General features: G+C 38.0%; 2 protein-coding genes across 2 annotated transcripts in view; one reads left to right on the top strand and one right to left on the bottom strand.

The window, feature by feature from the left end:
* Nucleotides 1-9,009: 9,009 nt before the first annotated feature.
* On the bottom strand, nt 9,010-12,804 carry LOC116293209 (renalase). Its single transcript, XM_031700609.2, has 5 exons — nt 12,616-12,804; nt 10,969-11,227; nt 10,528-10,670; nt 9,823-10,158; nt 9,010-9,388 (listed from the first exon to the last, which is right to left on the bottom strand). The coding sequence occupies exons 2-5, from the start codon at nt 11,064-11,066 to the stop codon at nt 9,057-9,059; spliced, it is 909 nt and encodes a 302-aa protein (XP_031556469.2). The 5' UTR covers nt 11,067-11,227; nt 12,616-12,804; the 3' UTR covers nt 9,010-9,056.
* A 6-nt stretch (nt 12,805-12,810) lies between these two features.
* LOC116293207 (WD repeat and FYVE domain-containing protein 3) overlaps nt 12,811-15,762 on the top strand; it is a 38,292-nt gene continuing 35,340 nt past the window's right edge. The window contains exon 1 of the mRNA XM_089029094.1: nt 12,811-13,735. Within this exon, the coding sequence (XP_088885220.1) occupies nt 12,955-13,735 (781 nt within the window). The 5' untranslated portion in view covers nt 12,811-12,954. The remainder of the gene's footprint in view (nt 13,736-15,762) is intronic.

The following is a 15,762-nucleotide window of genomic DNA, read 5'->3' as shown; positions in this document are numbered from 1 at the left end:
GCGGGGGGGGAGGGGGGGGGGGGGGGGTGGAGGAGAAATTGTCAGTGACGCAAAAAAAAAAAAAAGGCCCCCCCCTTTGAAGGCATCCAAGTTTATCGAAAATCCCCCATGGATTGTATTAAAAAATTTAAAAATTTTCCCTAAAAGTCATTTTTAAATTTCAAGACCCCCCATTTTTCACTAGCAAAAATTTCAGGCCCCCCCCCCCCAAATTTTTTCTCCACCCCCCCCCCCCCAACTTAAATAATGACCGGTCCCTTAGCCCATGAGGTTTTTTTTACTGACATTTTTTTTTTCTAGTATTATAATGGTTTCAGACTTTATCTTATACTATGTTGCAGTTATACAATGCCGAATGAATAAAATACATCGTATTTGCTTATGTTTAAAGGAGACGGAATAAATAACTTTGAGGAAGAAGATCAAGTGTTTTGGGATGACAAGTTGGACAGTGAATCTGACCATGAAGAGATAAGAGGAAATGAAAGGAGATTGGTTGAAACTTGGGATATTGATATCGAAGACGTAGAAAGAGATTTTGAACAATCTAGTGCAGAAATAAGCGTTGCCGTCGAAGCAAGTTCCCGAGTGACCCTTATTAACTGGATTGCCTTGTTTGTGTGCTTTTGGTCTGCATACTTTTCTGTACCAGACCGAGGCATTGATATTCTCCTCGCCTTTTTTAAAGCGATTTTTCAGGTTTTGTGTGAGCTTTCGCCAATCATTTTCCCAACCGCAGTATTGGTTTTCCCGAGCTCCTTCAAACTCTTGAAAAATTATCTTTCTTTTAAAGATAAGCATTCAAAGTATGTTGTTTGTCCGAAATGCGACACCCTATACCGTTTTCAAGACTGCATAACAACAAGATTCGGGCGTGTCATTGCTAAACCATGTTCTCACATTGCTTTTCCGAATCACCGTCAATTGTTTCGCCGCACACCTTGTGGAGCGGAATTGCTTAAGGAAATTCGTTTGAAAAATGGACAGACGAAATTGTACCCACATAAAGTTTATTGTTATAAAAGCATCAGAGACACTCTAACTCTCTTTATTAAGCGACCAGACGTTGTACAAAAATGTGAGATTTGGAGAAATCGGAATGTACCGGACGATATTTTAGTTGATATTTACGATGGCCAAGTGTGGAAAGATTGGCAATATTTTAACGGCACTCCTTTCCTTGCCCAGCCTAATAATTATGCTTTTATGCTGAATGTTGACTGGTTTCAGCCTTTTAAGCACAGTGTCTATAGCGTTGGAGTCATATATATGGTCCTCCTAAATCTTCCGAGAAAAGAAAGGTACAAAGAGGAAAACGTAATAATAGTTGGGGTAATACCTGGTCCACACGAGCCCAAATTGAATATCAATACGTACTTACAACCACTTGTAGCCGAATTGAACTTATTGTGGCACGAAGGCATCCAAGTTCGGCCTCATGGGAGTAGAACAGCAAGATGTTTTCGAGCTGCCCTCCTTTGTATTGCTTGTGACATTCCTGCACTAAGAAAAGTTTGCGGTTTCTTAGGATGTACTGCTCACCGAGGGTGCTCAAAGTGCACAAGATTTTTCCCCGGAGATTTTAGTAGCATGAATTTTTCAGGTTTCGAAGATGACGATACACCAAGGACAAATGAAGAGCACCGAAGAGAGGCTCAGAAAATACTCAATGCAACAACCGCTGATGAACGAAACCAAATTGAAACTTCCACTAGAACAAGATATTCTGAACTCTTACAGTTGCCTTACTTCGATTGTACTCGTTACCATGTTGTTGATCCTATGCACAATTTGTTTTTAGGGACAGCAAAACATTTAATGAAAAATGTATGGCTAAATGCTGAAACGCCAATTATTTCTAAAGAAAATTTGAATAAAATCCAGGAAAAGGTAGATGACGTCAAAGCACCATCATTTATTGGGCGTCTCCCGAAAAAGATATCAACATCGTTTGGAGGATTTACTGCTGATCAGTGGAAAACATGGACTCTCTTGTATTCTGTATTCTGCATTTGGAATATCGTTCCAACAGATGATTTGGAGCTGTGGAGGTTATTCGTATTGTCCTGCTTTCACCTTTGCTCTCCACTTATTACAACTGAAGAGCTACAAGAAGGACATGATTACCTAGTGGAATTTTGTAAATCGTTTGAAAAAAGATATGGAAAGGAACGTGTTACGCCAAACATGCATCTACACCTGCACCTCAGACAATGTATTTTAGATTACGGGCCTGTATATTCATTTTGGCTTTTCAGCTTCGAACGTTTCAATGGGATTTTAGGAGCGTTTCGAACTAACAATAGATCTGTTGAAATACAAATCATGAGAAAATTTCTCCAAAAGCATGAACTAAGAGATATCCCTTTACCAGAGAGATTTCGAGAAACTTTCCAACCAGTATTTCAACTTCTTCAGGAGGCACAACAAGTAGGAACACTTGGCGAAAGCATCCCATCAATACCATCAACACTTAATCTTTCAGTTGGTCAAGTACTACGTTGCTTAGAGTGGAGCAATATGAATGCATACTCATGTTTTTCACCTCGATCCATTGATGTTCTTGATGATGACTATACAGAATATCTCTTTAAAGCTTATGAAACAATTTTACCTCAACACTCGGTCATTGAATGTGTTACCGATACGTTTGAGAGAATTAATACCATTGGATATTCGGGGACAAAGCTAGGGTCCTCTGACTCTAGACTGGAACGTTCTTCCTTCATTCTTGCAAGTTGGTGTGGCCAATATAGTGGCAGTATTGAGACCGATTCATTTGACTTGCGCCCCGGTGTTGTCGATTTCTTTCTTAAACAAACCATTATAATTGATGGCAAGCAGGAATCATTGTGTATGGCAAAGGTTCGATGGTATCAGCGACATCCAGAAAGACACAGGATTGGCAGACCACATGAAATTTGGTGCAGAAACTTGTTTGAAATGGAAGGGCCCTCTACATTCATTCCCATACAAAGGATACACAGCCAGTTTGTTGCTGCTTACGATGTTATTGACAAAGAAAGAGTATTAATTGTTTGTCCTTTACAACGTAAATTGTACGGATGATGGAGATGACAGTAAAGTATCATCCATGAAAAATATTCAAAGCTATCAAAAATAAACTGTTTGAACTGTGCATCAGTAACTAGATAGTCAAAATGAAAATTGAATGAATTGTTTGATGAGTTTAAAATTAGATGAATTAAAATAATAATGAATGAAACTGCATATATTGGGAATAAAAAAGATGAATTCATATGTTTAGACTAAACAAAATTGATGCTTCAAATAATATTACAGATGTTAGCGGTTTGAAATGCAGCTGAGGTTAATGGGTTAATGAGTTTTCTTATTGTCACTGGAAAAAACGCATGTACGACTTACACATATTATAAATACATCGTCCGCGTTTTTTCCTGTGTGTATCAACGCATATAACCTCACTTTCATGACATCAAAGCAAAACAATGATTGAATTAATGTGGTCGCAACATTGATGTCATGCGTTAGGAAAAAAAATTGACACATATGACTGAGATGGACCTGCATGCACTCCCTCCTCGTAAGTCGTAAAAACAAGCCAACATCCATCATAATTCAGTTGAAAAATTATTGATTTGTTTTGAAAAGTTTTGATTGCAATAAATTGAAACGGAAACCTCACATCGGATATACTCAGTTTGGGGTATTGTATTTGCTCCCCAGGTAAATATGGGGCAAAGCCTAGTGCAAAGTTGATTTCATATGTGCCCTTCATTTGACAATAGGGCAAATATAGGGCAAAAACGGTTATCATATATCCCCACTGGGTAAATACTTCTAAACTAAGGGCAAATATATAACATATTTACCCATGTGTTCAGATGTATGGCAAAGCAATGGCAAATTTATTAGAAATTTACCCCGACCTTTGCCTGCATAGGCAAATGTATGGGCAAATATAGAGCACCATATTTGCCCAACATTTGCCAAGCGGACATATGATGACCAAATCCATTATTTCGTCGAGTGTGAAAATAGATCGGGAAAGATTAATTTTGAATAAAAAAAGTTAAATATCTGATTGTAGTTTGTCTTACCTTGCTTCTTGCAGCCACTCGCTTCGACGTCTTGAATGAAAGTGGGCGCATTCTTGCAGTAACAAGCCATTTGCGTGCAAAATTTCACGTGCTTTATTCTCGACCAATCAGATGCTGTTAAAAAAGTCAGCGTTTCAAGTATGGACCAATGATATTTAAGATAGGTGTCGTTGATTGACAGGTGTAAAAATTTAAAAAAATGACACGAGAAAAAGAGCGGGAAGAGAATTCGCTTCATACTTCGGGGAGGGGAGGGTGGATAGCAATTGTTTGTCTCCCTAACTTTCAATTTGCTTTATACTTCGGGGAGGGGAGGGTGGATAGCAATGGTTTATCTAACCTTTATTTATTCACGAATCATCTTATGATAAAGCCCTACCAAAAATCATGGAATTGAATAAATATTATGCTATCTATATGACTGGAATTTTTTTTCTATTCATAGTTTTTCCGCTTGCATTTCGTGCGATAAAATAAGAGAGAGAAGTTTTCAAATATGTTTGAAAACAAAATAGCTAATTTTTCTCGGGAGATACTTACCCTTTCTAGTATTACAACCGTAATATTGCTTTTGAAGTGCATTCATTGATAATTATATAAATGCAGTTAACAGTTAATTAACCAAAATGATGAATGATTTATTGAAAACTTCCATTTCGAAGACGTTCAACCGTGCATCTATTTATCCCCCCCTCGCCTCCAAACATGTTCTCTATGATTGTCCTCTTTGTGTAGGGAAGACTTAGAAGACTTACCTGTACATTGGTCTGGGTCCGGAAAAAAATTAAACCAACATCCCTTTTGGTTTATATCAATATGTTTTCGCTTTTTCGCCCTACATGACAGCAGGCATATTAATGGGCAGTAAGTCAGAAATTAATTTTTTGGACAATGTTTTTTAATGCGAGGACCAGATGTTGGGCTATTACATCACTCTCAGTTTATTGTAAATCTCTTAAATTTGCAATCAAAATTTATAATATCAATATATTTGTTTGTCTCTTATTTACTGATTAATGTTATATTAAAGTTAATTGCATCGTATTGCATTTTTATGGGGCTACCGTAAAATCAACACCTACTCCCCCTCCGTCTGTCCCTCTCATCCTCCCTTCCCTTTACTCCATTCGCTGAATCAGAAACTTTTTTGATTTTTTATAAGTTTATTCGATCATTTTACAAAGTGTTTTACAATGGTTGATAGCACATCTTGTTTGTCCAGGTTTATATTATAATGTCTATAGTATGTCGCACAGTCAGCGTGGTTTAGTCCGTGCAGTCAGTCAGGTTTGTTTTGTCGGGTCAGTTGTTGGTTAAACAACAGTTGTGGACAACGGTTCGTCTAGTCACTCAGTCTAAGTCTTTGTGCAGTCATGCGGTAAAGTCCAGTCAGTCGGGTTTTGTTTTGTCAAGTTAGTTGTTGTATAAACAACAGTTGTGGACAACGGTTCGTCTAGTCACTCAGTCAAAAGCCGTCATTTGTGCAGTCTGTGTTGTAAAGTCCAGTAGTCAGTCAGGTTTGTTTCGTCAGGTCAGTTGTTATGCAAACAACAGTTGTGGACAACGGTTCGTCTAGTCAGTCAGTCTAAGTCGTTGTGCAGTCGGTATGGTAAAGTCCAGTCAGTCAGGTTTATTTTGTCAGGTTAGCTGTCGTGTAGTGGACAACCGTTCGTCTAGTCAGTCAGTCTAAGTCGTTGTGCAGTCGATGTGGTATGGTCTAGTCAGTCAGGTTTGTTTCTCAGGTCAGTTGTTCCGTTCGTCTAGTCAGTCAGTCTAAGTCGTTGTGTAGTCGATGTGGTATAGTCTAGTCAGTCAGGTTTGTTTCGTCAGGTCAGTTGTTCTGTTCGTCTAGTCAGTCTAAGTCGTCAGTTGTGCAGTCAGTGTGGTAAAGTCCAGTCAGTCAGATTTGTTTCGTCATGTTATATGCAGAGCAAGTGTGCAGCAGCCGGTTTAAAGTAAGTTGTGACACAAGAATCCTCGATTCTTGTATATCGTAAAAGTCACAACTCAATGTCCAGGAGGTACATGCAAGCCATGTGAAAAAAGCGGAGAGAGCAAAGAGGGAGGACTACAAATCGACCGCAATTTCTGCGGTAAAGGCGTAAATAAACGATTTGTAGTTGAAAATAGCAACCAGGAACAAGAGCTAAAAGAAAGGCCAGGAATTTAGTCTCCAAGTGCAGCAGACTTGAAGGCAGTTGAGAGGAGTACATCGTGGACTATGGAGTAAAGTCCGTTGTCCGTCGATGCATGTGATTGTCAGGTTTTTTGTCAGTTTTCTGTTGCTGGTCGTCTGTTGTCGGATGTTTGTTGTCTGTCGTCGTTTGTCGTCCGTCGTCCGTTGTTGGTTGTCCGTCAGTTGATAGTTGTTGTCTGTCGTCGTTCGTCGTTGGTTGTCCGTCAGTTGATAGTTGTTGTCTGTCGTCGTTCGTCGTCCGTTGTTGGTTGTCCGTCAGTTGCTAGTTGTTGTCTGTCGTCGTTTGTCGTCCGTTGTTGGTTGTCCGTCAGTTGATAGTTGTTGTCTGTCGTCGTTCGTCGTCCGTTGTTGGTTGTCCGTCCGTTGATAGTTGTTGTCTGTCGTCGTTCGTCGTCCGTTGTTGGTTGTCCGTCAGTTGATAGTTGTTGTCTGTCGTCGTTCATCGGTCCGTTGTTGGTTGTCCGTCAGGGTAGTTGTTGTCTGTCGTCGTTCATCGGTCCGTTGTTGGTTGTCCGCCAGTTGGTAGTTGTTGTCGGTCGTCGTTCGTCGGTCCGTTGTTGGTTGTCCGTCAGTTGCTAGTTGTTGTCTGTAGTCGTTCGTCGTCCGTTGTTTATTTTCTGTTATGATGTTTTCGTCTTTTGTTGTTTGTGATCTGTTGTGGGTCGTCTGTTGTCTGTTGCCTGCCGTCGTTTGTCCCTCGATCGTCGGTTGTCCATCATCGGTCGTCCATTGTCCGTTGTTGAACATTGGTTTTCTGTTGTAGGTCGTGTGTTGTCCGATGTCCATTGTTCGTTGTCGTATCGGTTGTTCATCTTGATTTTTGTCAATAGTCTGTTCCATTGTTCATTCTCCATTGTGCATTGTCTATTGCCCAATGTAGAGTCCATATAGTAGAGTAGAGTTTCTTATCAACCATCGAGTCTGGTAGACTTGATCGTAGTCTATGTCAGTATATTAACTGTTGAGTCTCAGTAGTCTTGATCTTCGAGTCTATAGAGTCCATTGTGTAGAGTATGATTTATCATCAGTTATTCAGTAGAAGTTCAATAGTTCAAAAGGTGAAGAGGGTTTTATCAACCAGTCATTCCAGTATACATTCCAGCGGTTCAGTAGAGTCATCATATTTTCAATTTAGCCAGTGATTCCGAAAAAAAAAAAAAAAGTCATCCCATCCAGCCGGCATGCAGCTTGTCTCGGCTTGTTCTTGACTGAAGACAGTGAATGATGGTATATCGGCTGCTATGTTGGTCCCCAGTTATAGCCAAGTTCTCGGCTGGAGCGCGGAGGGAACAGCCTTATCGGCCTCCCTCTGCCCTCTGGAAGAAAAGAAAATTGAAAAAGAAATATTCATGACCGATGTTTTTTACACTGGCATTTTGCTTTCCGTGTGAAAACTAATAAAATCACTAAGCGTTTTCGAGCGCGTTTCAAAAATAAATTATTTCACGTACCTTGACGTCCTTCTTGAAGTAGCGGTACAACATATAAGTTGTTGCACCTGCCACCACGACTGCCGCGGCCCCCATGCACAGGTTCTTCACCAAGCTCATGTTAAAGCTAAGCTTTTACCATGAAATTCAGTAAAATGTGAACAGGGTTTCTGATTAATTACTTCTTAATTGCTTCAGTAATGAAGTAATTGTCATATGACGTCATAATAGACCGTTTGCATCAATTGGTCTAATTGATTTATTGAAATTGTACATATACATGTTGTCTATTAAAGTCTTTGTCTAATAGGGTATTGCTGCGTAGTCGATCATAGGATAATATCGTGTTTTATTTATATTCAAAATACTGATAATTAAATTTTGCATCCCAATTCTTAAATCATGCATGGTGCTTACTGAAGAAAACGTGCGCATCCAAAAGACTGGAATCTAGCGCGCGCAAGAAAGATTTGTTGCCTAGCAACGCAATTCAAAGTCACAGAGGGGGGAGGGGCACTTATCTTCCATTGTTATATCATTTACCGCTGTATATAATATGAGTAAGCTTGAACCCGCGTCAGATACCACTGGAATGCGCGCGCGCTATGCCTTAGACCTAACGGTTGCTTGACGGCCGCGAAAGAGGAAAAAATAAGCGCGCTTTGCCTTAGATCTAACGGTCCAGTTGCTTGGCGGAAATTACGTGACTGAAGTTTCTCCCCTTTCTCAAACATATTACGCCAAGCAATTGGAACCGTTAGGTCTAAGGCAAAGCGCGCTTATTTTTTCCTCTCGCGTGACCATCAAGCAACCGTTATGTCTAAGGCATCATAGCGCGCGGTATCTGACGTGGGTTTAAGCTTACTCATATTATGTACAGCGGTAAATAATATAATGATGGAATATAAGTGCCCCTCCCCCCTCTGCCCACTTTGGTCATGACGTGCTTTCTAGCTCCGGCACACATGACTATCGCACTTGATGGCAAATTTGCGAATCTTTTTAGGAGTCGAGCCTTAACAGCTTCCAACACCAAGCCTTTTGGAAGCCAATCTTGATGCAATGAGTATAGGAGTTGTTATATGGTTTATGGCCATTTTTCATGGGTATAAGCAATGTAGCTGCCTATTCTCGCTAGCTGCTTATCATGATCATACCCTTATTATACAGCTTTGGGGATCACAGGCTATTGTTTCTAGTGAGAATCATACTTGGTAGAACAAATAACTTGCTGCCCCCTCTTTGCTACCAACATCTTTGATTCACAAATAAGTAATTTCCAGATAAAGAAAAGGTTACATTTGTGATTCAAACACTATATCAATTTTAATTATCAAATTTGTACAACTAAATCTTTGAGTTGGTGAATTTGTCCACTATAGACAGTGCAGACTCTATGCAACCATCGAAGTTTGAATGTACGAATGCATCTCCACCTGCAAGAGCTAAAGGTGAATGATGCAATACCAAGCAACCAGGTGCACCAGGCATGGGGGTTGACACCTGTGAATACCTCCATTTTTGAAATTTTATATTTGTTGGTTTAGGAAGAGTAGGTAATAGTTCATATGCATGTTTTAGAATGATTTCTTCCACTTGTTTTGGTTCTGATTCTAAATGTTCAATTCCAAAGGGAACACTGGTGTGAAGGACTATAGATGGGCCAATGTTATCCTCATCTGTGGAAAAACCATGGAAACATTAGGTTTACTTGTGTTAGCACTACTGTCATCATTATCAACACCATTAAGATAATAGTAACTAATAGTGCCCCAAACCATCTGTTGATCGACTATTAGTCAGCTGTGGGTCAGCCAATTATCGGTGGTTGGTTGACAGTTAGTCAACAGATTATTGCTACATACCACAGATAACAAACAGTGATGAATGGGCAACGAACGGTTGATAAACCAGTTGACAATTGGTCCACAGTCTTTACAATAAAGTTGAATTATAGTATCTGATGGTAGTGTCACATCCTTATAGTGGCATCTTAGTCAACAAAACTAAAATACTTGATAATCGAAAGATATTTCACTGAGTATGTTACCTTGTAATGCAAATATCTTTTGACTAGGAATTCTGTAATTGTTCAATAATATTGTTAACTCACCCTGCCCTCTTTTCCTTGAATCAACACTAACAAATCGAATACATGGGTTACCAGTAACATATTTTGCAGTCCAAGGTAGAGAAATATCAGTCCCTTGTGCGTAAAACAAACCAAGGGCATATCGTGAAGAGTAATTCACAGCTTCAAGCCTTTCTTTATCCTCTTTGATATGACTTTGTATTGATCCTTTGAAATTAAAAAGCTGTGGTACAGGTATGGTAATAATTATGGAGTCAAATAGTTCCGAGTTGCCTTTTAGGTCTATTGCCTCCCATTGTGATGGGTTATCTTTCATGTTGACTTCATTGCATTGTGTTTGATAATGAACATTTGCTCCTGTGAAGTATGACGAAAGAAAAATATTAGTATAAAGAGGATTTGCATCGTTTGTGGTGCTCCATGACAGGAAGCATAACAATAGAGCCTTTTTCCCCTGGGTCGAAACTTCTTTTCTTCTCATGTACATTAGATTAGACCCAAAAACAACAACAACAACAACAAAAGAATTGAATTGAATTGAAAATTCAATTCAATTGCTCCTGGTTAATCCTCTCATGGCTGCCATCATGAGCTATGATCCACTCAATTTTCAAGTGTTAGGTAGCTCCCACTTTTACATCATGTGTTATTACCAGTCTGCTAGTCCCACTCTCAAGGCAGCTCTGATTTGCTTTAGGAACTACATTTAACTTTTCCAGTAGGTACCTGATTGTTTTAGAAAATGTTTGACAATAGAACTAGTTCCTGCAGGCGCAATGAAGTGTTTCACGCCATCTTGGTTTTTCTCTCCTTCAATAAGACCAGTGAAAGGCTTCAGTACATTGGATGACAGCAACTCTTGATAGAAACTATGGATGAAACGCATAGTGACATAGGAAGATCAACGTGTGAGTTGAAAGTTGAGAACTATACATAGAGAATTAAATGTGGTGTAGTGGTCAGTGTGTGAGTAAGTGAAAGTGGGCCAAAACAAAACCAAGATTATTAAGAGTTAAAATAGATTACTAAAAATTATAACCCAATTCTGTTCTAGAAAAAAAACTGGACCTGCAGGAAGGGACTGGGATTACTTTAGCTTATCCCCTTTTTGCTCAATATAATACCCATATCTTCAAGTCTCAGTCCCCCAATTTATTTCAGTCTTACCTTTCATGTACTTTAAAGTAACTGGGTGTTGCTGAGATGTACTGTGCACCAGTATCTGCTGTACATTTGGGATCATCAGGGCACCTACTTGTCGTCATGCGACCTCCTGCACCTCTAGACTTTTCCCACACTGTCAAATCAATGTTCTGGAACTTTCTTCTCAGTAATGAAGCTGTAACTGAGCCAGTTAGTCCTGCTCCTACGATGAGCACTCGTCTATAGGGATACTCATCTCTGATTGGCTGGTTGTCTGCATGTGCTACATTATCAAGTAGAAAGGGTTATCTTATAACACAAGAAATGGAAGTGAGTTTTGTTTGTCAAGTGTTAAAACAAGTTTGGAAAAAACAAAGGAAATCTTTTCAAGCCATGAAAGAATTGAACGATCTAAGTAATGATATCAAACGATGCTCTAAGATTTCTCAGTTTAAATTTAATTTCTTTGAAGCTTTCCAAAACATATAATTTTATGCATTTATCAATTCATATTTCATCTCATCAATTTTTTTCAAAGTCAATTTTGTTACATCATTGGTTTTATAGGACCTTCTTGAAAATCACTATATTGAAGAAGCATCCTGTTTAGATATTACTGTAAATAAAAATTATAAATACACATGGTTGGGTATATCACATGGAATTATAAAATAACTGTTATGAATGCTGCGTTCTGATTGGTTTGGAGCATGTGCTTTGTGAGAGCACATTGTATGCGCGCGCACTTTCCGTTGCGTCATTCCTATCTATTATTATAATTTGTATTTTATAAAATAAATAAAAAACTTGCTTGCTGTGCTGTGTGCGGTCATAAAGCACTTGGGGATTGGCAGAACACTCAAGAAGTGTCCAGAAGCACTCCGCTACGCGTCGTGCTTCTCCTAACACTTATCTCGTGTTCTGCCAACCCCCGTGTGCTTTATGACAGCACACAGCACGCGCGCGCATTTTCTATTTCTTCATGTGTACACATTAGCACTGTTTTTAGTGCTACTAGCTGATCCAGACAACAGTCCTGAAAGGGAAGTTGGTCAATGAATTGTTCAGTAACCTTTAGCCAGGAAGGGGATGGGGATTTGAGAGCAAATATGTGGCCCAGAGTCTGGAATTTGATTGCTCATAAAAGCTTCTCTACTTTCACTTATAGTAAATGTATGACAATTCATGGGGGTAGTTAGTTTAATTTGATCAGCAACTGCTTCCCCAGTCTGGGGCATTTGAATTTTTTCCCCTACCCCTACCCCTTGCCCTAGGTCATTGTCCTATTAAGTTCCATGTCGTGACCATTGTCTTGACTGGTGCATTGCAATGAAAACAGTGGTAAACTGAATTACTTTGTGTAATTTTATCAGGGCTAAAAATTTTAGAGTGACTATGGCCAAACGGCTTTTAGGCCGGTCCTCTTGATCAGTGACATTGACGGATCACGTGTTGACTAGTTCAAAATTTAAAATCCAGTCTTTTAGAGCTTATCAGTTAGTCATCTAGTATCTGTGGGATATCCAGATATAATATTGCAGGCTATCGTTTTCTGTTGCTGCATCGGTGCAATTAAGCTTAAACTTGGACCACTTCAGGGACCTTGAGGTTACACAAAATTACGTAACTGGAAAGTTATCCCTGCTAATTTTGTCAGATTATAATTCTTACCTCTTAATATACTTATGAATGTGTCAGAACTAAGAACATCCTTTGATATAAATTAAGTATTGAGTTCTTGATCGTTGAAAAGCGAAAGAACTGAAAAAACTGAAACTCAAAACTGAAATTTTTTTAATGCGCCCAGGGTTTTGAGAGCAGCGGTGATGTGTAGTTTAGCATGCGCACACTTAGGAGAAGCTAAAAATGGAGGAACGGAAAGTTGAAGGGATTCTATCAAAATATTGTCTTTTTTAACCATGTAAAAACCATTTTCGACTCATAATACCAATATGAAAGGATTAGGCTAGCTATATTCTACCTGCAGTTCAAGGGTTTTGGGGATCTAAGATGAATCTTGTGAGAAAACTGGTTGGGATTAGGACGAGACCAGGCAGTGATTTGGTCTCTCAATCCAACCAAGATGACGAGCTTTGTCTCCGACATTTGAGAAAACTCTTCATGGAATTCCGTCATTCCCCGACACCAATGACTGTCAAGGATCAAGAAAATGCCTTGTTCCGTATGCTACCTTTGTTCTGTAAGATTTTCTCGAACGCTAATCCAAGTGCTTTAACGGAAAAATTTGGCGACGTTTGCCAGTTCGCAGCTCATGTTTCACAACTCATGGTGCGAGAGATACGAAAACGAGCTTCAAATCGAAACCACGAAGTTGCGAGTAAAGCGGTTATGGACTTCTTACTCTCTGATTCGGTAGAGGAAACCGGTTCGGGATGGAAATTATTGGCTAGTTTAAACATTTTAGCTGGAGGAGAGACTCCTGTATTGGAATGTATGGTTGCCGCAAATCTTCCTTCTACGATGGTCAAATGTCTTTGGCTTTTTTATGAACTTCCATCTGTCAAAGAAATAAATGAAAAATCTATAGAAGACCAGTTACAGGATCTCGAAATCGTACAGAAAGTCTATACGCAGATTTTAGTGAAGCTTTGTCATTCTCCTGCGACGTCAAATGAACTTGTCAACACGGATGACTTGTCGATACTGTTTTCTGCTATCTCGTGTCCTTGTACCAAAAAGCACAACATCGGTTGGAGAAGTTGTGTGTCTGAGATTCTGATGACTGTTACAAGATATGGATTGAATAAAGAGGTCATCAACTACATTCATGGTGAGTAGGCTGAGATTCCTTCCATCATCATAATTTGCTGTCTTTTTTTCAACTGCATCATTTAGACAGCTACTAAGGATGAGCCGTGCTTAGTTTCAATTATTTTAAGATGAAATAATCTCAAAAACTTTAACTCCTTCTCATCATTTTTTGTTCCAATTTCCTTCAAGTTCTTGGAAAGTTTGGAGTTTTAAGAACACTGAATTAAAAGTGTATTGTGATCAATTAGGAATACATTACCTTTGTTTTAAAAACAAGTTTGTACACATCTAATCTCATAATGTGATATGTACGAGTTTCCATGCAAAAAGAAATAGCAATATGACTTTGACCCATGTCATTCATTTGACAAAGCATAATGACTTATAAAGAGATTTTATTTGAAGTTTAGTGGATGTTTTTTTATGAGTTCAATAATTGCTCCATTAAGGATTAATTTCAAGAGTGCTAACAAGGACTTGATTATCCCCTAACTCAAAAAGCCAGGAAGTCAATTTCAAAATTTTGAATGAAAGCGAGCAAACCATAAGCAAAATTAATCCTTACTGCTGTTTTCAATATTCTGTAAACTTGATAGTTGCAAGCTACATGCTTAAATTTGTTTTTACGCTTCCATCAATCAAAAATATTCAGTCGTTACCTTTCATACTTTTATTTGCGGCTGTAACAAACCAACAAGCCTTATGAAATGTCTGAGTTTGCAGAATATTGAAAACTGCAGTGATTTTTGAGGAACCATGCTGTTATTTTTTGTTGCATAGAGAGCAGATGTTTATGCCTTTACCTGAAGAAATGTGTGCAGACTGTACAAGCTATTGATTCTAATCCCTAAACTAATTAGGAAAAATTTCATTGAAATTATATAGCATTAATCATTATTTTTTGAGAGTCACATCTTTTGTACCGGTTAATGATTCTATGATTCTCATACAATTCTAATTATTCTTTTATTTTATATTGTATATCTCTTGATTACAAGTTTATTATTTATTCACAGCAGCTGAAACCTTAAAATCAGCTTTCTAAACATAATCCAGACTGTATTATTTTAAGCAGTTTGCTATTGGCCAAAGCTTATAGTTTATATCTCCTTGTATAAATTACCTTTTGCAATCCATTCAGTTTTATTGCAAGTGCTGTAACATTATTGGGTAGTACAATTTGACCACTCTAACTTTCTTAATTAAACATTTATAGTTTTCTTTAATTGTCTTATACTGTAATAAGTAGTTTTCTATTCACTACAGTAAATACTTTATATCCTTATGCAGTATAATTTACCTATCCATTCATTATTATTACTGGTGCTGTAACATTATTGGGGAGTATGATTTGACCCTGCTTATTAAATCCTTAGTAACTAAACATTTATCACTTTCTTTAAAGTGTAAAATATTACTGGCCAAGAGGACCTAATACACTTGGCTGGGTCATTAAGCTAAATTATTCTCAAGCCAATCAATTTGATCTACCTTCTCTGATTTTACTAGTCTTGTAGTAGTAATACTAAATGACGTGTTAATGAATTACTAAGAGTAAACAAAAAGTATTTGTCATGATTCAAAAAGAGAGTTTTATTGCATTAATTTCAATCATAAAGCCACATACTGTAACTAAGGTGATTTAGCCAAACAATTTGCTTTTTCTAATATGTTTTTAAGTCTTATTCTCTGATGCACAGATTCTTACTCTAGTATTCTGAAATCATTTATTTATCATTTGACATGAGCAAAAGGCAATGATTGTACCTTTTTTAATTTGAAACATAGAAATCTATATGTTTATTTTATTAAATCTTCACTTTATAAACACTTATTTGTCCATAAGAAAGGACTAAGTACATTATTTAGAAAACGATATTTATTTATTCAATATAATTTTTGAATTATTATGTAATAAAGAAACTGTTTTTAATATTAAATAATTTTATTCTTCATGCTGTTGAATATTATTTCACTTCAACTTTACTTCCACTTCCACTTCCACGTCTATAATAACATTTAAAAGCCATAGTTGTCCATTTAATA

The sequence above is a fragment of the Actinia tenebrosa genome, unplaced genomic scaffold (assembly GCF_029948245.1).
Source record: "Actinia tenebrosa isolate PJP-AT-01 unplaced genomic scaffold, QUT_ActTen_1.0 PGA_scaffold13__45_contigs__length_12533684, whole genome shotgun sequence".
Taxonomy (NCBI): domain Eukaryota; kingdom Metazoa; phylum Cnidaria; class Anthozoa; order Actiniaria; family Actiniidae; genus Actinia; species Actinia tenebrosa.
Note: the sequence above shows the minus strand (reverse complement) of the source record. Positions and strands in the feature narration are given on the sequence as shown.